At 34.6% G+C, this 27,838-nt stretch overlaps 1 protein-coding gene and 1 long non-coding RNA gene across 13 annotated transcripts in view; one reads left to right on the forward strand and one right to left on the reverse strand.

Moving 5' to 3' along the window:
- The first annotated feature begins 686 nt into the window (after positions 1-686).
- LOC126692574 (receptor-like protein kinase FERONIA) overlaps positions 687-27,838 on the forward strand; it is a 128,567-nt gene continuing 101,415 nt past the window's right edge. The window contains exon 1 of the mRNA XM_050388223.1: positions 687-2,546. Coding sequence (XP_050244180.1) covers positions 1,202-2,546 — 1,345 coding nt within the window. The 5' untranslated portion in view covers positions 687-1,201. The remainder of the gene's footprint in view (positions 2,547-27,838) is intronic.
- LOC126692581 (uncharacterized) lies at positions 4,830-11,406 on the reverse strand. 12 transcript variants are annotated; one of them, XR_007645049.1, is made up of 6 exons: positions 11,233-11,405; positions 8,992-10,629; positions 8,793-8,872; positions 7,853-8,701; positions 7,337-7,582; positions 4,830-4,960 (listed from the first exon to the last, which is right to left on the reverse strand). It is a non-coding gene; the product is annotated as an uncharacterized LOC126692581 (long non-coding RNA). The 12 variants fall into 12 exon arrangements; XR_007645045.1 differs by lacking the exon at positions 4,830-4,960 and having other exon boundaries at positions 6,084-7,582; positions 8,992-9,531; positions 9,796-10,629; positions 11,233-11,406; XR_007645050.1 differs by lacking the exon at positions 4,830-4,960 and having other exon boundaries at positions 6,084-7,582; positions 7,853-7,944; positions 8,539-8,701; positions 11,233-11,406.

Below are 27,838 nucleotides of genomic sequence, written 5' to 3' on the forward strand. Positions count from 1 at the left end.
TGAAATAAATCATGCCTGTAGTCCATAAAGACTTGATACAAAACGATAAGGAGCGATGACTCTAGTCAAGCGAGAAAGACATTGTGAATGGGGTAGTGCGCTAGGAAAATTTTTGGATCCATGTCACGTGTTTTATTTTTTTTGATATGGTTGCTATCTATGCTGAGTTCATATCATTGGCTGTCAACCACTTCGAGTGAAACTATTAACCTTTCCATTATTATTAATGGAATTAAAATTATAAACGTGGGCTTTAAACCAACAAAAGTGAAAGAGTGGATTGAACAGCTATAATTGCTACCTTTGGGATCACTAAGAAAATGACTAAATATTAACCAATTGAGCCTAACAAATATTAAGAAAGTAATGGGTTAATAAATGGAGAATTAGCTAGATAATCATGATGTGAAATGACACAAGGCCTACTGACTTGAAATAAATCATGCTTGTAGTCCAGAAAGATTTGATACAAAACGATAAGGAGCGATGACTCTAGTCGAGCAAGAAAGACATTGTGAATAGGGTAGAGCGCTAGGAAAATTTTTGGATATGTGTCAATGGGGCCAATAAACAGTAAATTCATTAATGAACCGTAACAAAAATATAGCCCAAGCCAGACGCAATCCAAAACATCTAAGAGACTAATCATCACTTTAAAAGTAGTATATATAAGAAAGCCAAGTCTTGGGAGTATACAAACCAAGCCCCTCTTTTATTTCTGTTTCTGCCTTTCCGGGTTTTATGTAAGCTATTTATTTTTCACCATCCCTGAAATCCAAGGCTCTAGAACCCAGTTTCAACTCAGTGAGTCTGAGCTTCTGGTCAAGAAGGTCAACTTTTATTTTCTTAAACAATCTTTGTTTTCAGCGTTAATGGCTTGAAATCTACTCAGTACAATCTTGGTACTTGAGTTAATTTGTATTCTATTTCCTGCATTTTCTGCAGTCTTACATCTTCCGTCCAAAAAACATCTTCCATTCTATCTATTTTAGTATCTTGATCTTAAGCTTTTGGGGTTTTGGTAACAAAATCTTATTGTCTCATTTTTGTTCTCTGATTCGAGATTCTTCATACAACAACCGCAAATTTCTTGCTTGTATATCTTTGTTCTGGACCTTCTGGTCTTGATTCTGGTGTTAAGAAGCTCAACTCTTTATATTAATCGTTGTAAAAAACCGTAATCAAGTTGAACTTTCAACTAATGAGGAACACTTATAAATTCGGTCTTATGTCCATACCTATATCCGTTGTTTTTTACTTGGCCTTCACCATTAATGTAAATCTGGCAGCCAATTATGTGCCGATCGAGAAAATCCTTCTAAATTGTGGGGGTCCTTTGGAAGCAACTGATTACGATGGTCGGAAGTGGGCCACAGATGTTGGGTCCAAGTATCTGTTGGCTAGTGGCAAATCCACCATATCTCAAGCTGCTACTCAAGAACCATCTGTCCCTGAAGTCCCTTATATGACTGCTCGAATTTTCTACTCAAATTTCACCTATCGTATTCCTGTTGTTGCTGGTAGAAAATTTGTTCGTCTTTACTTTTATCCCGCTTCATATGCGAGCCTCAATGCGTCCCATGCTGTTTTCTCTGCCACTGCTGGATCTTATACTCTTCTTAACAACTTCAGTGCTTTGCAAACTACAGAAGCCTTAGGGTATGCATATATTATCAAGGAATATTCGATCAATGTTGAGGGTGAAAAATTGGACATAAGTTTCGTCCCATCTGCCCAAGCTCCAACAGCGTATGCGTTTGTGAATGGGATTGAGATAGTGTCAATGCCTGATATTTATAGTTGCACTGATGGAACTCTAATGATTGTGGGTCAAATTTCTGCTTTCGACACTGGTAACAACACTGCACTTGAGACTGTTTATCGGTTGAATGTAGGTGGAAATCGTATTCCGCCCTCCCATGATACAGGTCTTTATAGGACCTGGTATGCTGACTCTCCATACATCTATGGGGCTGCCTTTGGGGTTTCATATTCTGTTGATCCAAACGTGACGATCCAATATCCTCCGAGCATTCCTCCTTACGTTGCACCGATTGATGTCTACGCCACAGCTAGATCAATGGGGCCTAATCCTCAAGTCAATCTCAATTACAACTTGACTTGGATTTTTTCAGTCGACTCCGAATTCACTTACCTAGTTAGACTTCATTTCTGTGAGATTCAGGCAAATATAACCTTGAGTAATCAAAGAGTGTTTGATATCTTCCTGTATAATCAAACTGCTGAGACAGAGGCGGATGTTATTGCCTGGGCAGGTGTCGAAACAGTGGGGGCAAGTCAGCTATATGGGGTTCCAGCGTTTAAGGATTATGTGGTTCTTCTTGTTCCAAATGGAAGCCCACAACAGGATTTGTGGCTTGAACTGCATCCAAACCCACTTAGCCATTCAAACTATTACGATGCGATCTTGAATGGAATAGAGATATTCAAAATTAATGGTACAAATGGTAATCTCGCAGGTCCCAATCCTATTCCTGCTCCTAAGCAGGATGTAATTAACCCAACAAGTTATATACCATCATCAGGTGATTATAAAACAAAGATTCGCAAAGCAATTATCATTGGAGGTACGTGTGGTGGAATCATCTTAGTCATTGTCATTGGTTTCTTTCTTATTGTTGCTTCTCGTTGCCAACATGGAAAAAACTCCAGTGTAAGGGAAGTTCCTTCCAAGTGCCACCAAGATCTTGAACAAGGATTTACCAAGAACCTTTGTCGCCGCTTCTCATTTGCTGAGATCACGGTTGCCACCAAGAACTTTGATGAGGCTTTACTCCTTGGGGTTGGAGGTTTTGGTAAAGTTTACAAGGGAGAAATTGATGGTGGAACAACCCCAGTAGCAATCAAGCGTGGAAACCCACTCTCTGATCAAGGAGTGCATGAGTTTCAAACTGAGATTGAAATACTTTCAAAAGTTCGTCATCACCACCTTGTTTCATTGATTGGCTATTGTGAAGACAGTTGCGAAATGATTCTTGTTTATGACTACATGGCTCATGGAACACTGCGTGAACATCTATACAAGACCCAAAAATCACCATTGCCCTGGAAGCAAAGGCTTGAGATATGCATTGGAGCTGCTTGCGGTTTATACTATCTCCACACTGGTGCTAAGCAAACTATTATCCACCGAGATGTTAAGACAACAAACATTCTCTTGGATGAGGAGTGGGTTGCCAAGGTTTCTGATTTTGGGTTGTCAAAATTAGGTCCTACCATAGATAAAACACATGTAACCACTGTTGTTAAGGGTAGTTATGGGTATTTGGATCCAGAATACTTATTGTTGCAACAACTGACTGAAAAGTCTGATGTTTACTCATTTGGGGTTGTTCTTTTTGAGATCTTATGTGCTCGGCCAGTATTGAACAGAACACTTCCAGAGGAGCAAGTGAGCTTGGTAGAGTGGGTTGCACATTGCCATGAGAAACGTATTCTTGATCAGATAATTGATCCTTATCTAAAGGGGAAGATTGCACCTGAATGCTTTAAGCAGTTTATTGAAATTGCAATGAAGTGTGTGGCTAATCAGAGCATTGACAGGCCATCTATGGATGAAGTGACGTGGAACCTTGAGTTTTCTTTGCAGCTACAAAAGAATGCAGAGGAAAGCAATGAGGGCATTAGCGGAATACACATTGAGGAGGAGCCATTTGTACCCCATAAATGGAAGAAAAATCTTGATGCATCTCCAAGTTTTGATGGTTGTGGACATCTGTTTTCCCAAGAAGTCATCTCTCAAAAGCTTAATGGTGGTCATCTTTGGACCGGGTTTTTTTAAGCAAGCAGGTTCGAAACTCTAGGCAAATAGTGGTTGTTGGTGGATGAGCAATAGCAATTAAGGGTAGAGACTTGAGATTGAGATTTAAAAAAAATAAAAAAAAAATTTCAATCTCAATCATTAAATAAAAAAAATTAAAAGAGTAAAAATGGTAAAAAAATTTGTGTGTGGTGAGGGTGTATTGCATCATGTGTAATATCTAGATCTGTCGTTGGTAGCTACCATTGCACTTAAATATATTGTTTAAAAAATAACGTATATTTATAAATGACTTTTATATGTTTATTGTAATTACAACTTAAATTTACATTATAGACACATAAAAAATAGTAAATGTTATACACATTTGCCAAAAATGGTAAATATTGTACACTTTTTGCAAATATGTACAACATTTAGCACTTTTTGTGTGTTTAAAATGTAAGATTACATTACAAGTACAATATTAACTAAGAATTTTCCATTTATAAATACAAAACAATTATAAATATCTTAGTCTTTGTATTAATTCATAGTCCAATTATCTTCATGCTTAGAATTACCTTAAGAATTCCTATTCAAATATCGAATTGTTTAATTGGTCCTCCAATAGAATTCTTTTAGGAAAAAAGAAAAAGAAAAGAAACTGTATGGCAATTTCAAAATCAAATGGCTAACAATGAAAAAAAAACTAAACTAAACAGTAGCAACTAAGTTAAATATATAAATAAATAAACAAATCTACCTTTGAGTTTATTAATAACTATACTTATGATCCTTACTTTCGTATAACTTGAGAGGGGAATTCACCTTGTGGTTTTCCAATTTTCTATTTTTATTATAAATGAGAATGATCGAAATGTTGAATTAATGATTCCAGTTTTCCTTACTCGCTCAAGAAGCATGTTAACTTAACTAGTAAAGTCTTTTATTATCGAATAAAAAATCTGAGTTCAAGCCTCACGTACACCAAAAATCAATTGGAATTTTTGCCTGATGATAAAAAGTAATCATCTTAGAGTGTACTTCATTGATTTGAGATATTATTTCATCACTAAAAAAAAAAAAGTCAGGGTCAATTCCAACTTGGCGACAGCCTTGAATTCCTTGGTATCCTTGCTTATCAAACTCAATCTTGGTCTGGAACGGCTGCGTTTGTTTGTTTCTCTTAGGGTTGGGCTGCAAAAATAAGGAGGCCCAATTCATTTCTTTTGGTACTAGGCCCATTAGAGTGTAAGCCCAAAGTTAGCAGCTGTTTAATTCACTCTTTCTCTATTTATTTTGTTTCTTTAAGGCCTTAGGATTCCCAAATTATGTAACACCCGTCATACACATGTATAAACCCAAATATATAATTCAATGAATTGTAATGGAAAGGCTAATATTTGCACTGGACACAAGCCATGGACATTAAAAAATATTCAGGAAAATAAAGTGAACTAACCTCAAGTACCTCAATAAAATTTGCTTTTTATTTGGTCAAAACATACTAGGAAATTCCTTTTTTATTTTTATTTTCAAAAGAAGGAAGCTGTTTTGCATTAAGCATCTAATTATTCAGATAAAAGAAGTACCTAATGGGTTAATAAATGGAGAACTTCCTAGATAATTACTACATCCAAGGTTTGCCAACTTTAAAAAATCATGTCAAGGGTAGGTAAAGGTAAAGATCTCATCCCAAAAAAAAAAGGTAGGCAACTAGGCAAGACTTAGCTAGTCCCAAAAGACTTATTTAAAAAAAGGGTAAGGAGGGATGATTAATGTGAAAGACATTATCAATGGTTTGCTTTTGGGATGCATATAAAATAAGGCAATTTTGATTTCAATGTCGGTGGGAAGACATGACATGGGCGTTTGGAAGTATTGGAATTTTTTTTTTTTTTGAAAAAGATGGATTGGACAGACAATTATGACATCCAGAAAAGAAAGGGTGTTCAAATGTTCATCACTGGGACTAAGACGAACAAACATTGTTTATCCATTAGAATTTAGAAGAATTTTATCTTATACTTAACTAATTGTAACATGTTATGTCCCATAATAAAAATTGTAATATGTTACGTGTCAATTTTTATTATTATTATTATTATGTGAGAGAGAGAGAGAGAGAAAATGATGGAACATTAAATAGAATACTAAAATTATAACATATGATTTTATTCAGACTATAATCACCATAATTGTCATGCATCTGCAACAGCGGTAAAGGAATTTCATTGTTCACTATTGGATTAAGGTATTAGGAATTTAGGATTGTTGTAGGAGATAAAGGTCTAACTATCGAGCTTTAGTTGTAAAGTAGTTGCAATAAAGAGAATTAATTGAATAAAGCTAGAGTTCTAGCGTTTGCTGATGATGATAAGAGTTTTAGCGTTTGATGATGATGTATAAAAAGAATATACATGGGAGAAGCTAATTAATGAAAATAGATAACTTTAGTCTCATGACTTCTTATGACGTGTCGTGTATCACAAAACTAAAACTTATGTACTTAACTTATCCCTCTCTGTTGGTCAAGTCAGGCAGATAGTATAATCTGGCCACACTGTCGAAGTGGTGAGTACTCAGTTAAAACCGGATACATATTGCTGTGTGAGGATGAAAGATGTTTGGATGCAGCAAGTTCAGACAATTCGAATCAAAAGATCTTCTGGAATCGTATTTGGAAACTGCGGGTACCTAATAAAATCAAAACTTTTCTCTGGAGGGCTTGTTCTGAAGCACTACCTACCAAGGAGAATTTGAAGAAAAGGAAAATTATAGATAGTGCAGAGTGCAACCTTTGCCAAGTGGAGTAGGAGTCGACCTTTCATGCCATTTGGGGATGTGACACACTGCGGCATATTTGGGCACCTGTATTTAGCTGGATCAGTTCTGACTTCCCAAGAATTCATGATTTCTGTGAGCTAATTCAGCTTGTGGGGCAACAACCAAGAAGTTTGGAAGTATTTGCTACTGTGGCTTGGTTTATATGGCACCGTAGGAACAAGATTAGATTAAAGGAAGAGTGTTTGCCTACTGTGAAGGTATTCGAAGCAGCCAGCAACTATCTCACTGAGTATCAGAGGAAATTTCCGATGATCAAGCCGAAAACCATACCTGGAAGAACCATATGAAGACCTCCGATGGAGGAGATGTACAAGACAAACTTTGATGGGGCTGTCTTTGCTGAGTCTGGAGAGGCGGGAATTGGAGTTGTGATTCGGAATTCAAATGGCGAGATGGTAGCAGCGCTGTCTGAAAAAATTCCCTACCCCGGATTCTGTGGAGGTCTTGGAGGCCTTGGCTGCAAGAAGGGCTGCTTTATTTGCAGTTGAGGCGGGTATATTTCAATCTGTGTTTGAAGGTGACTCGGAGATGGTGTGCAATGCATTGAAGGCTGCTGATGGTAGCCACCCATCTATTGGTCAGTTTGTTAAAGACTTTTTGTTGGTCAGTTTGTTAAAGACTTTTTGTCTATTGTGAGTTCGCTTAGAACTTTCTCTTTTTCTCATACAAGGCGGCAGGGCAACAGTGTAGCTCATGCCTTAGCTAAGAGAGCAAGAGGGTCATTACCTTTGTTAGTCTGGATGGAGCATGTTCCTCCGGATGTTTTTGAGTTTGTTGTTTCTGATTTTGTTTCAGCTTAATATAATTGTCTCGTATTGATTCTCAAAAAAAAAAAAATCTTTGCAGGATCCCTTCAAAGTTTTTAGGAGCAAATCCACCCTTAACGACCATCCGCTATGTCCGTCCAAAGATCCACTTGTCCCCATTTTAGCCAGTAAGAACGTCATGACATGCTCTTTTTGCCTATGCATCCTGAAATGTTACAACTACACTCAATATGGCATAATAGGTAACAATATATTATGATTTAACAGCTTAAGCAAGACAAAAATAACAAAATTGTAATAAGTATTTGATTCCTCTGGAAACTTGAAGCAAACATTTCCTAATTCATATTATATTGCCATAGACAAAAAAAAGAAAAAAGAAAAAGGCAGCATATCACGTCTTAAACTGGTTGTCTACAATACTACATGTTAAGGAAAGGTTATAAAAGTTTAAACCCACAAAAATTAAGCTTACGTTTTGCAGTGATCAATAAAATTTACAAACAGTCTTCTTTGTGCATTCTCGTAGAACTTGTGGAGGCCTCGTAACTGTCCTACGTCTATCTCCTGCAAGCTCAGGATTATTCTCGTAAAGGATATTGAACATTCTACTAAGAAGCAGCAGAGTCATAAGAAGCATGGACATTGTAATCCATCACAATAAGATTAAGAATATCCAACCCCCCACCCGAAAAAGAAGAAGAAAAAGATCCATAAAAGCTTACTTGAGAAGATATAAAGGGAACACAGCCAACAAGACTCCCAAAATGACAAAAGGAACATATAATCCACCAAAATCATAAAAGGTATTGGTTTCTTATTTAATTGATAATATGCACGTGAGACAAGAGAGGGTACTCAGCCACGGAAACAAGACAGAAGTGTGAAAATATGCAAAGACCCAATGGCAGTTCCATTAATCATCTTTTGTCACATGTCAATACGCTAAAAGCAATGAAAATGAGAGTTGTGTTAGAACATATAGCTCAATATAAACAAGTCCAAAAGAATTTGCTACATATAGAAGTCATACTAACAGCTCATTATGCTAGATTTTCAAGCACTTATAAAACCAAATGCCCAAAAGATTATAAAAAGAGAAGTTATGCTTTGTAACTTATACCACAAGACCTTCACCTGCATATACTAGAAGACACCCACCCAATTTCCTAAAGGCATCTTAGAAGGTTGTTTTTGCATCAAGGCAGTTTTCTGCTCCAACTGTCAAAACATTTTCAAGTGACGGAAATGACTAAGGCCCTGATATCTGTAGTGTCCTAGATACAAGGAATGAGTGATTAGAGGCTTCTCCGCCACTGGTAATCTGTAATAAAAGAATCAATAATACTTCATTTTCCATTTTAATGTCTATTTCAATGCACAGCATCCCTATCAATCATAAAAATTGAACATACCTCTTCATATTCATAATCTCGATCAGTTCTTTCCCAAGAATACCGCATTAAGACAATCCCTTTCCCTTCTTCATCCATGCCTATGTGGTTTGAAATATGATGATATAAGTATAACTAGATGCAAGTATACTTATCTCAATGCAATATAAGTAATTACCATTTTTTACCAATGGAAAAACACAAGAAAGGAAAATATTACCATCGATATCCTCCCGAGAGTCATTTTCACCATTGAGAACTTCATCAAATACTGCAAGTGAACAAGCCAAAAAAGTCTCCAAATGACAGCAACACAACTACATAAGGAATGTCACGCCCCAAACCCCAAAGGATCCAAAGCATGAGAAAGACATCTCAAAGTATCTATAGATTTTTATTTTTTTATTTATTTTTTCCTTTTTGACAATCCAATTCACATAAATCATATCCAATACCAACATCAAGAATTATCATAATAATTTCATTGAATATACTCTTAGAGTAAGTCAGAGTTCTAAGCAATAATTACAAGGACCATTGGTCACAAAAGAATAGAGGTCTGAATAAATAATTACATATCATCAGCTTGTCCCATTAGTGAGAAAAACGTCACAACCACTATAATATACAAAAGAATGAGTCAAGCTTATTCTAAGATGTACAACATCTAATATCTCCATTACAAAGTTCAGTCTCCATCAGTAGTTAGTCTAACTATTGTTAGTCACCAAAAAGCTGTCTCAAAAGATTGTTGCCTACTCTGAAAAGTTTATAAAATAATGGGATGAGACAGAGCCCATTAAATAGCATATTTAATGGGAGTGGGGGAAATGCAAGTTTCATCTTCAAAAATAATAATATGACAAGAATGATTAAATAATGAAACACAAAGTTTCTCTAAATAAATACCTTGAAACTATATACTATAATCTGTGAGCATCAACAATATAATTTCCAAAGTCATAATATCTAACATAAGATAAATTATCACAAATATATCACATAGACCGGTTAGGGAATCCACCTATTCACAATTGGCATGATATTGTCCTCTTTGGTATGCAGACTCTTGGCCCCATGGATAGCAGCCTCACCCATACCCTCAAGGTTTTTCTCTCCCCCCCTGGGCAGTAGAGAGAGCGCGTCAAATAGGACCTCTCTTGCATGTAGTCTCTTGGCCCCATGGGCAACAGCCTCACCCACACACAATCAAGGAATCTCTTCCCCCCCATAGGCAGCAGGGAAGAACGTGTCATCCAAAGTGAAAGGACACTGACCTGGATTTGATTCCGTTGTCACAAAGACTATAAAAACCAAATCGGGTGATCACCGAGAAATCACACATGGCATGGTGTTAAAACCACATAAAGCTCATAGGTTACATATACTTTGAAACACGTAATTTATGTCTAGGTAATTTCAGAAAAACCTTAAATAATCCAACTTCCACAAAGTTTGTAAGGTTTCAACTTCATTCTTGTCAAGAGATTTTTCTATCAATTTTCCACATAACAAGACAAGATAAGCATCCTCAAATTTTATAATATACCATAAAATCCATGATTTCCTTATCAAAGATTAAATAAAAGATGCTCATTTTTTCATATCAACAATTCATGCATTTCCCCAAATATAATACCAAATATGATGCATTTTCATATATAATCATACATATATTAAGGTTATGACACAATAGTTTTAGGAAAATATAATTTCCATAGGTAGTTTTCAAAAGTGTATCTAACCCAAAAACATCATTTATGCAACATGTTTATTTTTCAAAAATCTCATTAAAAAGTTACTTATCTCGCAACTGCAAGAGCCTAATTCTCCAAGCTCCAAGGAGATTAGCTAGAACCTAAACAATATCAAGTAAACCTATCACAATAAGAATAGAGCTTGAAATTATATCTAGCTACAATTTAGGAATTGCCAAATGAGCACTTAATTAAGAAAGCTTAGTATTTAACCTCATCAATAACAATATATCCTACTTCCAAAGTTTCTCAACAAATTGATTCACAAGGCATAAACTCCAATTTATAAAGTTAACCCATTTAATATCATCTCCAACATTATGATTAGCTTCCATAAAATTTACACTACATCAATAAGAGACCCATGAAAGCAAAATCAAAATATCCTCCAAGACAAGAAATTTAGAACTTCAACTAACTCCAAATAAACCCAATGGCAATGGAAAAATTAGATTTACCAACCATCACATGTTATAACTCAAAACCCCTAAATTTTCCACTATACATAAATCTTAGGTAGTCATCATTAGAACAAACCATATACCTACTCATCAAATAATTCCACCAATACAAAACCCGTACATACAAGCACATAAATATCACTTCTAATGCTCATAAATCACATGGGTATCATTATTAAAGTTTAGATAAAAATAACCTCAAGCAAAAGTGTAAAACCCATCAAAAAGATTAGAAATTTTTACCTCAAAAAAAAGGATGATGATGCTTAGGGGTTCCTAAGGATTTTTCCGGTGGTCTTGCCGGAAAATGAAGGTGGAAAAATAGTGATATGGAGGTACCGGCGGGAGAGTTTGAAGGAGTGAAGAGGAGTGTTCTACCGAAAATGAAAAAGAAGAAAAAGAAAGAAAAGAAATGAAGTAAATGAGTTGGTCAAAGAGGAGATAAGATGAGTGAAATGAGTGGTGGGGAAGGGGGTTAGGTGGGGTAGTTGGGAGGCACGTGGGAACTAAAAAAATCTGCCCTTTTTTTTTTTTTTTGGGTCAGACTGGGACGTTACAAGTAACAAGTATTTGCACACCTTTAAGGCTAAACATAAGAGGGAAAGGTAAATACCAATTGTTTTGCTGAGTTCATGTGTACCTCCCAAGTTTTCAGTTTTCTCAGTCAACTTATCCACAGAATCATCTGCAAAACCCAGACCTTTTTTCTTTTTCTTCTTCTTTGCTGAAATCAAGGGTTAGCACAAGACAATAACTTTAAGCAGCAGTAGTAATCTATGTTAGGACATATGTGATTTGATGTTAGGAACATATGTCAATATTTTTATGTAATTGGCTAATCCTTTAACAAAATGCATTTTACTTGTAATTGGGTAGATCTAAGATGTACTTCATGAAACAAGGTTTCAAGATTAAGTGTTAAAACCATGCAAGTCTATCGAAGAAAAAAGTGAAGAAGTGCTGGTTTTTAAAGCTCGATAGCTAGCTCGACAGTTAGTATCTATCAAGGTTTAAAAGCTGTTTCAGCCCGTAGCTCGACAGCTAGCTTGATAGATGGCTATTTATCGAGGTTTATGAAATTCAGAGTTGATTTCACTCCAATATGTGAGTATGTGTTTAGGTTTTCTTTTCTCACAACCCCAAACATATATAAAGATTATTTTAAGGATCGTCAAAGGTTGCATAGTTGCACAAGTGTAGAGCAAAGTCTTGTTCATGCAAATTGTAACCGAAGACAGAATTTGCCCTAATTCATCTTTCTTTTGAAGAAGTTGCTGTGTTTGTACACCTTAGAGTTTTGTGACCAAGGAGCTTTATGATCTTCATCGTGTGATAAATTGAAGAACTTTGCAGCCAACATCTTTCTCAAGTTGGTGATTAAGTTGCGTACTGGGATCCGTGCATCTATTGGTTGGTTGCGTACTAGGAGCCGTGCATTGAAAAGGAGAGATTGTCACTACAGAACAAGTCCAATTGGGTATTGGGGTAAGGGTTCAACTATAGGTTGGTATAAGGTACTGGGATTCCTTTACTTGTAACTGCTTGTTTTGATAATAATGGATTCTCGGGAGTGGTGATCTTAAAATCACCCGGTGAGGTTTTTGCTGTATAGGTTTTCCTTATTCGTAAACAAATCATCGTGTCAATTTATTTTCCGCTGCATTTAGTTATTTGGTGATTTGTTTATACTGTCACATATATTGCATGTAAATTGAATTAACTAATTAACTTGGCTAAATCAATTGGTTAATTTATCACAAGGGGTCAATAAATTCTTGGCCTATCAATCTATTACCACTCAGAAGTATCTGAAGCTGATAGTACTTCTGGGTTCATAAGTAACACAAAGGTCAAAGGATATGAGTATTAATAAATTAATAATATCTAGAAATCAAGAAAAAGAAACTTACATTTGATATATCATCCTTCAATTTCTTGTGGGTTTTGATTAACTGTAATTTCAGAGCTTCTGTATTGGCCGCTAATTGTGAACTGTCTCACTCTAAGGTTCGAAGTTTGAAGTTTGATATGGTAAAGTTGGTTAACAATTCGGTGTGTTTGAGGTAAAACTTGCATAAACGGCAAGTCTTTGACGGTTGATCAACAACGACTAGTCGTTTTGTTCTATCTTCTTGTCTTGTTTGGTTGTCGTGGTCGAGTTTCTGTTAAGGTTGGGCTGCATAGATGATGTAGGCCCAATTGGTTAATATTTAGCATGGTTTTAAAAACCGGTACGATGAAAGAACCGGAAAAGAGACTGATTAACGATTTTCTGGTCGAACCGGTGACGTCATAAATAATTTAATTAATAATTATAAAAATAAATAAATAATTTTATAACTAATCATTTTAACTAAAAAATTAAACAATAGTAAAACATTAAACTTTGGCTTATCAACTTTTAAACACCATTGAACACAATTCAACCAAAAAAAAAAAAACATATACAAACACTCATAGCCTACAAGTCTACTATAAAATATTTTAGTTATTTTTTAACCTTTCAAATAACAAAAAGTAAGTGCACCATGAGTAACAATATCATTGCCCATTTGATATTTTTTCCCCTCCACACATTCTTGATTCTACATATCCCAAGATTCCCAACAGCCACACATTTTGAAATTACATCCACACGTTTTGGTCCAACAAACAACAATAGTACCCACCTCACTTTTTGCTTTTTGCTTTTCATCTCTTTCTTCAATACTCTCTCTCTCTCTCTCTCTCTCTCTCTGGTGTGAATAAGTGCAGTGCAAGATGCAAGAGCAGCAAAAAATAAGCCTCAGCTGAAGCAGACAGGCAAGATGCAAGAGCAGCAAAAAATAAGCCTCAACTGAAGCAGCCAGATCATTACAAATCTGCTTATCTTTGGGCTTCTTTGATTCTTTCTCAACATAATATAATAAATCTGATTTTTTTTTATTTTTTTATTTTCTTTTGAGCAAAAGGTAAGTAAAGTAAATATGATATTTTTGGTTTACTGTAAGTGTCTTAGGCTTCACCACTTCATACTTGAGAGGGCATTTTCAAAATCAAAATCTCTCTTCTTAAATCTGAAATAACATCTCTCTTTTTAATTTAAAAAATTTTTTTTTTTTGGGTTAACAGCTGAAGTATTTAGGTAGAAATGCTAAAACCGGTTTAACTGCACCGGTTTCCGGTTATACCGGTTGAACCGGCGGTTTTCACTGTTCATCCGGGTTTTCTTTAATTTCCGGTTTTAACTAATAACCGGACCGGATTAAGGTCCGGTTCCCGGTTGAACCGACCGGTTCGGTCCGGTTTTTAAAACATAGATATTTAGTCATTTTATTTTGGTGCGAGACCCATTAGGGAAAGATGATGTAAGCCCAAAGTTAGCTACTATTGGTGGTGCTAATAAGCTTTATTGCTATTTTAGCATCACCAAATAGAAAACTATGTCTACATTGGTGGAACCAAAGCCAAATAATTTGTAGTTGTGCATTGTAGCTCATATGTAAAAAAAAAAAAAAATATATATATATATATATATATAAATAAATAAAAATTTATTCATGTGTTCACATTGCTTTATATCATTATTCGCGTGTTCACAATACTACTTTGTATTATTATTCACATGTTTACACTACATTTTAGCTCATTCACGTGTTCACATTATAGCTCATATGTAATAAAAAAATATTATTTTATTGTGTTGAAAACTAAAATAAAACCACTGATATTGGGTGATTTGTAAAATGAGAAGGTAAAATAGATAAAATAACTTTTTTGTGGAGCCATATTGAGCCATATTGCTAAAGTTATGGCTCTACCAATGTGGATGCTCTAAGTTTTTCAATCCACTCTTTCCCTATTCATTTTGTAGGTTTAAAGCCCACATTTATAATTCTATGAATAACAATGGAAAAGTTAATATTTTTACTTAACGGATGTGTAAAGTTGTTATTTACAACTATTTTGTGTTGGCTTTAATTCCGTACCAAATTTGATTGTAATTTTGTTCAATCTTATTTACCCTGTATTTTATGTGGGATTTCATTGTATAGGGTGTGTGTGAGAGAGAATGTGAAGATTCAAGACAACATTGAAGATCAAAGGAGTTTTTGCGGGTAGCTTGCGAGAAGACTTCGCACAAAGTGTAGCCATGTGCATAGCACATGGTAGGAATGCAAAGAGTCATGACAGTTGGTTTTCCCGAGTATTTCGCGGTTAAGGCCTTCCTGCAAGATACCCGTGAAACAGTTTGTTTTGCTATTTTTGCATATCTGCTCCACTATGTCTTCACCTACACTATATATACCATCATTACCCACATATTGAGAGGAGTGCTTTTTAGAGAGAAAACCCTAGCCATAACCCTTGAGAGTTAGAGATTGTCATACCCACAATCCTCTACACAATCTTTTGTGGTTGACCATCAACATGGTAAAACAAAGAATCAGAAAACAATCATCATCGGAGTTGTTACTGGTGGAATTGTCTTAGCCTTTGTTATTGGTTTCTTTGTTATTACTTCTTACCATTGCTAGCATTTTAAACACTCAAGTGCAAGGAATGTTCCTTCTAGGTGGCACCAAGAACATGGACATGGAAAAGATTCAAGTGCAAGGGGAGTTCCTTCTAAGTGGCACCAAGAACATGGACAAGGATTTACCAAGAACTTTTGTCGATGCTTCTCATTTGTTGAGATCAAGGTTGCCACCAAGGACTTTGATGGGGATCTACTCCTTAGGTTTGGAGGTTTTGGTAAAGTTTACAAGGGAGAAATTAACAATGGAGCAACCAAAGTAGCAATCAAGCGTGGAAACCCACTCTCTGATCAAGGAGTACACGAGTTTCAAACTGAGATTGAAATGCTTTCAAAAGTTCGTCATCACCACCTTGTTTCATTGATTGGCTATTGTGAAGACAACTGTGAAATGATTCTTGTTTATGACTACATGTCTCACGGAACACAACGTGAGCATCTATACAATACCCAAAAACCACCATTGCCCAGGAAGCAAAGGCTTGAGATATGCATTGGAGCTACTCGCGGTTTACACTATCTCCACACAGGTGCCAAGCACAATATTATCCACCGAGATGTTAAGACAACAAACATTCTCTTGGATGAGAAGTGGGTTGCCAAGGTTTCTGATTTTGGCTTGTCAAAAACAGGTCCTACACTGGATAAAGCACATGTAACCACTGTTGTTAGGGGTAGTTATGGGTATTTGGATCCGGAGTATATACTATTACAGTAACTGACTGAAAAATCTGATGTTTACTCATTTAGGGTTGTTCTTTTTGAGATCTTACGTGCTCGGCCAGTGATGGACACATCACTTCCAGAGGAGCAAGTAAACTTGGTGGAGTGGGTTGTACATTGCCAAAAGATAAGTATTCTTGATCAGATGACTGATCCTTATCTGAAAGGGAAGATTGCACCTGAATGCTTCAAGCAGTATGCTATGACTGCAATGAAATGTGTGGCTAATCAGAGTAGAGACAGGCCATCTATGGCTAAAGTATTGTGGAAACTTGAGTTATCTTTGCACCTACAGGCCAGTGCAGAGGAGATAAATGAGGGAATTTCCAAAATGCACATCGAGGAGGAGACATTCGCACCCCATGCATGGAAGAAAGATTCTGATGTATCCCCAAGTTATGATGATTGTGAAGGCTCATTTTCTCGAGAAGTCACATGTCAGAAGCTTAATGCTGGCCATCTTTGGATTTGGTTTTTTTAGCAAGCAAGTTTGAAACCCCAGGGAATAGTGGTTGTTGGTAGCTATTGTTGAACTTCAGGCCTATTAAAAAAACCATAAAAAATAAATAGAAGGATTAGATTTTACTTAAAGGGTTGTTTTAGCAAGCAAGTTTACAATGACTCAAGCTTTGATGTATTCTGCTTGTGATCAATTTTAGTGTAATCATGAATAACTTAGCTTCTGAGAGTTCATTGTCAATAGATTTCACTTAAAGATTAATCTTAGGAAGGGTGTCAATGTTCGACCCAACTCGTGAACATGACACGAACTTGACACGGGTTGGGTCAAACATTGAAACTTAAAAGCAACATGATAAGAAATGTGTCATAAGCGAGTCAACCCGCATAACCCACAATAGACACGTTTGACACGCCAATTTATTTATGTTAGCCCGAAATGACCCGCTTAACACAACTCGTTTAACTCATATAACAAATAAATATTCGTTTTATTTTAGATTTGTCAAATACCTTTTATATCCAACATATATATTAAATTTAAAAAGAAAAGTGAGTAATTACAAAAATTTACAAAGGATATAATTGAAAATTGAAATTTTACAAACCCTAGATCTCTAAGCCCTTCAAACCCTAAATCTCTAAACCATCTTAAAAAAAAATCTAATTTTATTTTTTTTATTTCATCCGTACTACTCTCTCTCTCATGTGTTTAGTGAGTATTAGAATTAAAGAAAACCGTTTTCTTGTGTTTCAAAATTCTGCAGTAATTTTTTCTACATAATGTTTTTGTTCTATAAACTTTTGTCTACTGTTTACTCCAATTCTTTCAATATTGATACTTAGCATTTGGTGAGTTCCAAAGATATTATATTTTTGTTGAACTATGTTATTTTATTTTTGTCAAATTATGTTATTTTGAATTTAGGCTGATGTGTATGCACTTCTTTTGGAGTGTAAAGAACATATTTCTAGATGAATGTTATATTTTTGTTAAACTTTATTATTTTGAATGTAGGTTGAAGACTTGAAGATGCACTACTTTTGGGATATTAAAAAAATTATTTCTAGATGGATATTATATTTAATATTATGCAGGTTGAAATGGATTGTGTTACATTCGTGTTAACCCAATATGACTCGTTTATTAAGCATGTCAAATGGGTTGGGTTAGGTCAACCTGCCTTATTAACAGGTCAAGTTAGGGTTGAACGATCATGACACGATTATTAAATAGGTCGGTTAGGATTGAGCCATTTAGTCAAATACCCCTACTTTGACACGACATGAACCCGACATGCTAACTTGAATTGATACTCCTAATCTTAAGAAATAATGAGAAAGAGAGAACATAGCGGATTTGAAGAGTTAAAATTGCTTGCTATTGCCAAAATTGCTCGGAATGGCTGGCATAGAACAGTATTTTAAATCGTATGAAACCTAGAATTTCCCAGTACATATTTTAATATTCATAAACTTCCATTTTGTCTCAATTAATAAACTCAAGTTCCCAGCCTCAATGATAATAACCAAACAAGTAACCCAATGGAAATAGTATATCACTATTATGTACTTATGCATCTTTGTAGAATCCCTTCAAAGCTTTTAGGAGCAAATCTACCCCTAACTACTAACTGCTGTTGTCCACCCGAAGACCCACTTGTCCCCATTTCAAATGGTAAGAATGTCATGACATGCTCTGGCTGCCTATTGCAACCTGAAATGATAGAAACACTCAAAATGGCATAAAAAGTAACAATAAATTCTATGAGATAACAACTTAAGTTACAATAAACCCAAAAAAATTCATAAGTATCCGAATCCTCTAAAATATTTAAAGAAAAAATTTATATTGTGATTTTTAAGTAGCTTAAAAACAATGGAGCACATAACCATTATCTTAAACTGATTTTCAGCTATACTACATGTGAAGGAAAGAATATAGATTTTTTTTTTTTTTTTTTTTTGGAGAAACAAAGAATATAAAAGTTTAAAACAAAAAATAAGCATATGTTTTTCATAGATCATAAAATTTACAAACCCTGTCTTCTTTGCACCCCTTAAAAAACTTGCGGAGGTCTCATAACTGTCCTACATTTATCTCCTGCGAGCTTAAGATTATTCTTGCAGAAGATATTGAACACTCTACTAAGAAGCTGTAGAGTCATAAGAACGATGGACATTGTAATCTTTTACAAAAAGGATTAAGAATATCCAACCCCCACCCCCCTCCCTCCCCTACTCCCTCTCTCTGAAAGCAACATTACTAGTAAGACACCCAAATGACCAAAGAAACATGTAATCTACCAAAATCATTAAAAGCTTTGTATCTTATATAAATGATATTATGCACGATTATCAAAAAAAGATATTATGCACATGAGAAAAAGGCATCAAGCATAGAAACCTAGCAAAAAGTGTGAAAAACGTGCAAAGAAACAATGTCAGTCCCATTGATCATCTTTCATCACAAGTGAATACACCAAAAAGAGAAATCTGGGCTGTAGTAGAACATATAGAGCTCATTCTGAAAAACCGCAAAAGAATTTGCTATGTATAGAAATTGTAAGGTTGAATTTATTCAACCATCTTGTTAGCTTTATTTCGTGCCAAATTTGCTTGTATTTCAGCAATTAGTAACCCTGTATTTAGGTGGGTTTGTTGTAAGGGTAGTGAGTGAGATAGAGTGTTGAATGCTCAAGAGTGTGCAAGAAAACAGAGTCTCGCGTCTGGATCTCGCGGGTGACTCGCGGCTGGAAGCCACCAGAAGCAGCACACGTGCCAAGCATGCCAAAAGTTGAAGCGTCATGCTAGCCGGAGCACTACAGGACAAAATAGGACAACTGGCCGTTCTGTTATCGCGCGGCTAGATCTCGCGACTCAGTCAAGCTGTGAGGCCAAGCCGCGAGCCACCCCTGTTTTGAAAAACCTGATGTTTTACATTCCTTTCTCACCCTTGTATAAATACCCTTTATACCCACAAAAGAATGAGAGCTTCCAGAGAGAATTTTGAGAGAGAAACCCTAGAGTAAAACAAGATTGATTCATTTACAATCTTTACATAAGAGTTTCTTCAAATTCCTCAACTCTCTTCCTCTCCATTGTTAAACCCTTGAGAGGCATTTTACCAAAATCTTTTCTCACCATATCCATTACTATGAGAGGACTATTTGGTGTTCTGGGAATTAGTTAGGAAGGAACCAATTTACATTGGTTGATGCTATGGTCAAGTATCGGAATCCGGGAAGCTAGAAAAGAAATAGGTTCGACGCAACTTCGTTGGAGCAAGAAGCTTGGAGGGCTTAGGTGCACTGGGTAGATTAGGCTTGGAGGGTCTATTGCTGTCCATATATCCCAATTACATTTTCTAGTAGATTACTTACCGCTTGAAGGGCGGTGGAGAGGTTTTACGCCGAGGGCTTTGGTTTCCTCTTCGATAACACATCGCGTGTTGTCCTTGTGTTTGCATCTTCCTTCCCTTTTATCTTTGTCTTTTATTATCTGCTGTGGGTTGTGATTTTAAATTGACTTAGATTGTTTATCAATTCTGTTTTATAGCTTTTGTTCATTTTCCGTACACTAGTTGTTTGACATAAAGCTTGAATTTGTTATTTTGTAATTGGGGGTCTAAACGTTCAAGGGTATTTTACACACTATTTGAACTTTCATAAATCTTACTAATAGCTTGTTCTGCTAAATTTTCAAGAATTGATAAAACCAGGTCCCCAAAAAATTACAAAAAGAGAAGTCATGCTTTGTATCTTATTCTTTTACTAACCTTTTAGATATGAGTGATCATTGCAATTTTAAAATTTAATTGTGGGTGTATCTATCGTATACTTCTCTGTACTTTAGCGATACCATTCTTTTGACTCAATAAATGAATTCACTAATTATCCAAATAAAAAGAATATACATGAAAGAAGTTAATTATTGAAAATAGATAAGTTTAGTGTCATTTCTACTTATTACATGTAATCTGGTAGACTGTGAGATCAGAGATAGACTAAAGTAAGAAGTAGGTGTATCACAAAACTATAATAAATGTACCTACTTATGTATCTTTGCAGGATCCCTTCAAAGTTTTTAGGAGCAAATCTACCCTTAACGACCAACCACTGTTATCCATCCAAAGATCCACTTGTCCCTATTTCAGCCAGTAAGAATGTCATGACATGCACTGGCTGCCTATGCATCCTGAAATGTTACAACTACACTCAATATGGCATAATAGGTAACAATATATTCTTATTTAACAGCTTAAGCAAGACAAGATTAACAAAAAAAAAAAAATTAATAAGTATTTGATTCCTCTGTGTTAAAAGAAATCCTAAGTCAAATGTATGCCTTTTACAGCAACAAGCTTCCAAGCAGGATGTTAGCATACAATCACAGGGGAAGCAGCAAGTCTGTGCATCTCATCGTGTATTGAAGCATCAGGGTGCATCCTGTGCTGCACCACCGAAGCATGAAACACTGCATTTGGATGCAGGGCACAATGCATCAGAGGATCAGAGGAAAAACAGAGATACAATCCTAAAGAATGAAGACTTAGAGGATTTAATAGAGTCAATTCCAAATCATGACCAGATTATACGTTCAATACAAGAAATGTACCCGAGTGGGATGAATTACACGTGTCATAGCTAGGTAGTTTTACTAGTAACAGTTTTTTCCTTGAAATCAGAGGAGTTAGTTAGGGAGTTAGTTATTGGTTCCTCGTGTACATGATTGTATATAAGTTCATTAGAGTCCATTGTATAGTCATTCTTTTTCAATCAATGAAATTCAGATTCTATTTAGAGAGAGTGTTTCCTTTTTACACTCTGAAAACTTGATGCAAACATTTCCTAATGCATATTTCCATAGACAAGAAAAAAGGCAGCATGAGGCTCAATTTATATTATATTAAATATATTTTTTTTTATATGTATACATGTATAAAATTTATTAATATAGACTTGATATTGGATGGTGAAAGTTTATAAATAAGTTCATAAAATCGGTATCAAAACTTTCTTAAAATGATTAATTAACAAATGTCCTAAGGGTAAACATTAATCCAATCCTAAAGATATTAGTTTATGAATTATTTTAAAAAGTTTTTATAAGAAATGAAAAAAAAAAATTGATTTTTCGGAGATCTTTTTATATTTTCCATAAAATTGGTTTCGAAAATTTTCTAAAATGATTCATTAACAAATGTTTTAAAGGTACCTATTAAATTAAAAATAATTTAAGAATGTAAAGTGAAGTAGTGAACTAATTAAAGTCAAGTACACGATTTAAGTGTTTTTTTTTTTTTTTTTTCATTTTTATGAAACAAATTACACATCATGGATTTGCCTTTTATTTTGGTCAAAACATGAGTTTTTCTCCCCCTCACAAAAAAGGGGGAAGCTGTTTGTATTATGATCCTAATGGGTTAATAAATGGAGAATTAGTTAGATAATCATGATGTGATATGATACAAGGCTTGCCGACTTGAAATAAATCCTTGCCTGTGGTCCAGAAAGACTTAATACAAATGGAAAAGGAGGGATGACTCTAGTCAAGTGTGAAAGCCATTATGAATGGGTTCAGAGTCCAACCAACAACATGCTAGTTTGATTTCAATGTGGTGGAAAGACGTAAGAGAGGCGTTTCGACTTTGGAAGGATTATAAAATTTTGTTTTTGTTTTTGTTTTTTTGGGAAGGATTGGACAATTATGACATCTAGGAAAGAAATGGGTGTTGAATTGTTCACAACTAATACTACAATGAATATAAAAATAGTTTGTCCCACTCACTTTTCTTTTCTTTTTTTTATAACTTTATTCTCTACCATTATATATTGTAGTATATTTTAAATTTAATTACTTTATATATATATATATATAAAGTAAAAACTGTCTGCAACTTTCGGTGAAGGATATTCATTGTTCACTATTGGAAAAAAAAAAAAGGTATTTGGTTTGTTGTAAGAAGTAGTATTCTAACTATAGAGCTTTAGTTGTAGAGTTTTTAGTTTTACTTTAGTTGTAGAGTTTTAGTTTTACACTAGTTTATTTGAGTTTGATATTTTTTTGAGCATGGTTGCTATCCATTCGATTATTCCAAGGTCATATCATTGGCTATTAGCCACTCTGGATTGACATCAGGTGCAATAGGTACCTATTGCACCTGATGCAATTCTTATGAATGGATGAGATTGATAATTGCAAAAAGTAACTTTCAACCTCAACCATTGATTCAAAAAAGTTAAGATCAAAATTTTAAAAAGTTAGGTATTGCACTGGATCTTAATCCGAGCCACTCCAAGTCCAAGGTGATATTTTGCAGCCCAAGCCACACGCTATCTGAAACATCTGGTAAGATTCTCAAATTATGTCACACTCGTCGTACACATGTATAAAGCCACGAATATAATTCGATGAGTTGTAATGCATGGAAAGGCTAATATTTGCACTTTATTAATAAAACATTATAAAAAAAAAAGGTAAATAGAGTGAACGTTCAAGTGCATCAGTAAATTGTATTTTCCTCTTTTTTTTTTCTTTTTTTTTTTGTGGAATGAAACAAATTACATATCATGGATTTGCTTTTTATTTGGTCAAAACATATGAGGAAATTCATTTTATATTTTTATTATCAATAGAAGGAAGCTGTTTGCATTAAGCATCTAATTATTTAGAAAGAAGAAGTTCTCATATAATGGATTAATAAATGGAGAACTTCCTAGATAATTACTATATCCAAGGCTTGCCGACTTTAAGAAACCATGTTAAGGGTATGTGAGATCTCATCACAGAAAAAAAAAAAAAAAAAAAAAAAAAAAAAAAAAAAAAAAAAAAAGAAAAAAAGAGGTAGGCAAGACTTAGACAGTCCCAAAATACTTATTAAAAACAGTCTAAGGACTATAAGGAGGGATTACTCTAGTGTGAAAGACATAATCAATGGTTTGTTTTTGGGATGCATACAAAATAAGGCAATTTTGATTTCAATGTTGGTGGGAAGACATGACAGGGTCGTTTTAAAATATTGGACTTTTTTTTTTCAAAGGAAGGACGGGGAAGACAATTATGACATCCAGAAAAGGAAGGTGTTCAATTGCTCACTATTGGGAGGACCAAGTCAGAACAAACATTGTTTATTGATTAGAAAAAAAAATATTTTATACTTCACACATTGAAATATGTTCTGTTAGTTATTTTATTTTATTTTAATTATCTATACTATTATTAATAATAGGATTCTTTACATGAGTCTCATTATTTTGCTATTAAAATATAATCATGCAAAATTTTAAACTCTCTAAAATACCCCTATATTTTAGTGGAATAATTTAAATTTAAAAACAAAAAACTAGTTAAAAGAATAATTTAATAATTTTAAAAGAGTCTCTAGGTTTTAGGTTTTCAAACTTTTATCAAGATCCAAAAAATTAGAACACTACATCTAAAAATTAGTGAAATAATGTTTAAAAGTAAGATAGAGATAATGTCCTAATTTTTAAGATCTTGATAAAAGTTTGAAAGCCTAAAACCTAGAGACTCTTTTAAAAAGGGACCCAATTTCATAATGTCAACTCATAAGGTTGCTTGTGTTGGGGAAATAACACCTTGGGAAGCCTCCAATTGAGTAGTTAATATAACATATAGTTACTTTGCTTGTTGGCAAGGTGATTTTGGTTAACATGGATGCATAGAAATTTGGAAGGTGATTCCTCATTATTAAATGTGGTTCATTCAGCGGGAGAAAATTTTTGGAAGTTTTAAGGGTTGTCAAAGAGCTATGCTAGATTTGAAGTGGACGTTCCTCCGATCCTTGTTTGAATGTATGGTTGCATCAGGTTTGTTATCTTTTACTAACCTTTTAGATTTGAGTGATCATTGCAATTTTAAAATTTAACTGTGGGTGTATCTGTTGTATACTTCCTGTGTACTTTAGCTATACCATTCTTTTGATATAATAAATAAATTCACTACTTATCCGAATAAAAAGAATATACATGGAAGAAGCTAATTAATGGTAATAGACAACTTTAGTGTCATGTCTACTCATGACATGTCATCTAGTAGACTATGAGATTAGAGATAGACTACAATAAGAAGTAGGTGTATCACAAAACTATAATAAATGTGCTTATTTATGTATCTTTGCAGGATCCATTCAAAGTTTTTAGGAGCAAATTTACCCGAAACGACCAACCGCTGTTGCCCATCCAAAGATCCATTTTGTCCTCATTTCAGCCAGCAAGAATGTCATGACATGCTCTGGCTGCCTATGCATCCTAAAATGTTACAACTACACTTCAATATGGCATAATAGGTAACAATATATTCTGATTTAACAGCTGAAGTGTCGTTTTGGCATAGATTATTTTTGCCAACTTATTTTACTATTCAGCTTATTTTTGTTACTATTCATGGGTCTACTGCACTTTTTGATACTATTCATAGGTTTCATTGTACTATTTCAGCTAACTTTTACCTTTATTTACGGTACTTTCAGCAAAAAATTTTCAATTTCAGCAAAATAAGTGGATTCTAAACCAATCCTAAGCAAGGAAAAATTAAGAAAAAAAAAATTGTAATAAGTACTTGATTCCTCAGAAAACTTGAACCAAACATTTCCTAACGCATATTTTCATAGAAAAGAAAAAAGGCAGCATGAGGCTCAATTTATATTATATTTAATATTATTTGTTTATATGTATACATGTATAAAAATTTATTAATATAGACTTGATAATGGATGGTGTAAGTTTGTAAATAAGTTCATAATATATATCTATGATTTATTGATAATATTAGTAATCCATTTTATAGTAAAATCACTTTTAACAATTCAAAGTTGGTGAATTTGATTTTTATAAGTTCATAGTAAAATTGATGAGCAATTTTTATATAAGTTCATAGTATAATCCATTTCATAGTAAAATTGATGAGTGTGAGCTCGGTTTGTGTTTGAAATAAAATAAAATGAACAATTTTAAACTTTTTAATATTTGGCACAGCTTCTTAAGGGAAAATATGGTAGCCCTGTGATACTACGAAACCAACTATATTTATACAGTATTCTAATATGTATGATTTCATGGTCCGCATTAACTATTTTCATACTATGAAAACATGGTCCACAATATCAACTATATTTATATAGTATTCTAATATGTATGAATTCATGGTCACATCAAAATGAGCATATATCTTTGCTAAAATAAAGGATTAGCATAGGACAATAACTTTAAGCAACACGAGTAATCTATTACCACCCAGAAGTATTTGAAGTTGAAAGTACTTCTTGGTTCATAAGTAACTCAAAGGATATGAGAAATAATAAATTAGTAATATCTATGTTAGGACATATGTGAATCAAGTTAGGAACATATGTCAATATAGAATTGGCTAATCCTTTAACAAAACGCACTTTATCTGTAATTTGGTAGATCTAGGATGTGTTTAATGCTTCAAGGAACAAGGTTTCAAGTTCAAGTGTTAAAGCCATGCAAATCTGACCAAGAATCAAGTGAAGAAGTGTAGAATTTTGAAACTCGACAGCTAGTATCTATCGAAATTTAAAAGGCTATTTAAGCCCGATGCTCAATAGATAGGGTATCTATCGAGATTTAAGAAAATCAAATTTTCAGTTATGATTTTCATTCAATCCGTGTATAGATGTTTGGGCTTTCTTTTCTCATAACCCTAAACATATATAAGGATTGTTTTAAGGGCCGTCGTAGCTAATGCACCTTAATGCAAAAGTCTTTTACAAGCATATTGTGATCCAGAGACATATGCCCTAGTTCATCTTTCTATTCAAGAAACTGATGTGTTTGTACACCATAAGGTTTTGTAACCAAGGAGGTTCGTGATCTTCATTGTGTGGATGAAATGAAGAACTTTGCAGCCAACATCTTTCTCAAGTTGTTGTGTAAGCCACGTATTGGGATCCGCGCATCAAATTGGTTAGTCATGTACTAGGAGCCGTACATTGAAAGGAGAGATTGTCACTACCAAACAAGTCAAATTGGGTATTGGGGTAAGGGTTCAACTGTAGGTTAGTATAAGGTACTGTGATTCCTTTACTTGTAACAGCTTATGGTGATAATAGTGATGCACCTTAATGCAAAAGTCTTTCACAAGCATATTGTGATCCGGAGACATGCCCTAGTTCATCTTTCTATTCAAGAAGCTGTAGTGTTTGTACATCATAAGGTTTTGTAACCAAGGAGCTTCGTGATCTTCATTGTGTGGATGAACTGAAGAACTTTGCAGCCAACATCTTTCTCAAGTTGGTGTATAAGCCGCGTATTGGGATCCGCGCATCAAATTGGTTAGTCACGTACTAGGAGCCATGCAATGAAATGAGAGATTGTCACTACCGAACAAGTTCAATTGGGTAATGGAGTAAGGGTTCAACTGTAGGTTGGTATAAGGTACTGGGATTCCTTTACTTGTAACAACTTGTTATGATAATAGTGAATTCTCGAGAATGGTGACCTTAAAATCACCCGGTGGAGTTTTTGCCGTGTAAGTTTTCCCCATTCATAAACTAATCACCGTGTCAATTTATTTTCCGCTGCATTTTAACTTAGTTGGTGATTTGTTTGTGTTACCACGCTTATTGCATGCTAATTGAATTAATTAATTAACTTAGCTAATTAATTGGTTAATTCATCACAAGGGGTTAATACATTCTTAGCCTATAAATCTAGATATCAAGAAAAAGAAGCTTACATTTGAAATATCATCCTTCAATTCCATGTGGGTTTTAATTGATTGGGATTTCAGAGCATCTGTATTGGCCACAAAAACTGTCTCAAACTCTCTGGGGTTTGAACTTTGAAATTTGATATTGTAAAGTTGGTTAACTTTTTGGTGTGTGTGTTAGAGGTAAAACTTGCATAAACGGCGAGTCTTTGATGGTTGATCAACAACGACGAGTCATTTTGTTCTAGCTTCTTGTTATGTCTGGTTGTAGTGGTCGAGCTTTGTCTACTATGTCTGTTTCTTTTAAGGTTGGGCTGCAAAGATGATGTTAGGCCCAATTGGTTAATACTTAGTCATTTTCTTGGTTGGAGACCCATCAGGCAAAGATGATGTAAGCCCAAAGTTAGGAATTATAGTTGCTCAATCTATTCTTTCTCTGTTCATTTTGCTGCTTTA

Source organism: Quercus robur, chromosome 7 (assembly GCF_932294415.1).
Source record: "Quercus robur chromosome 7, dhQueRobu3.1, whole genome shotgun sequence".
NCBI classification, from domain to species: Eukaryota; Viridiplantae; Streptophyta; class Magnoliopsida; order Fagales; family Fagaceae; genus Quercus; species Quercus robur.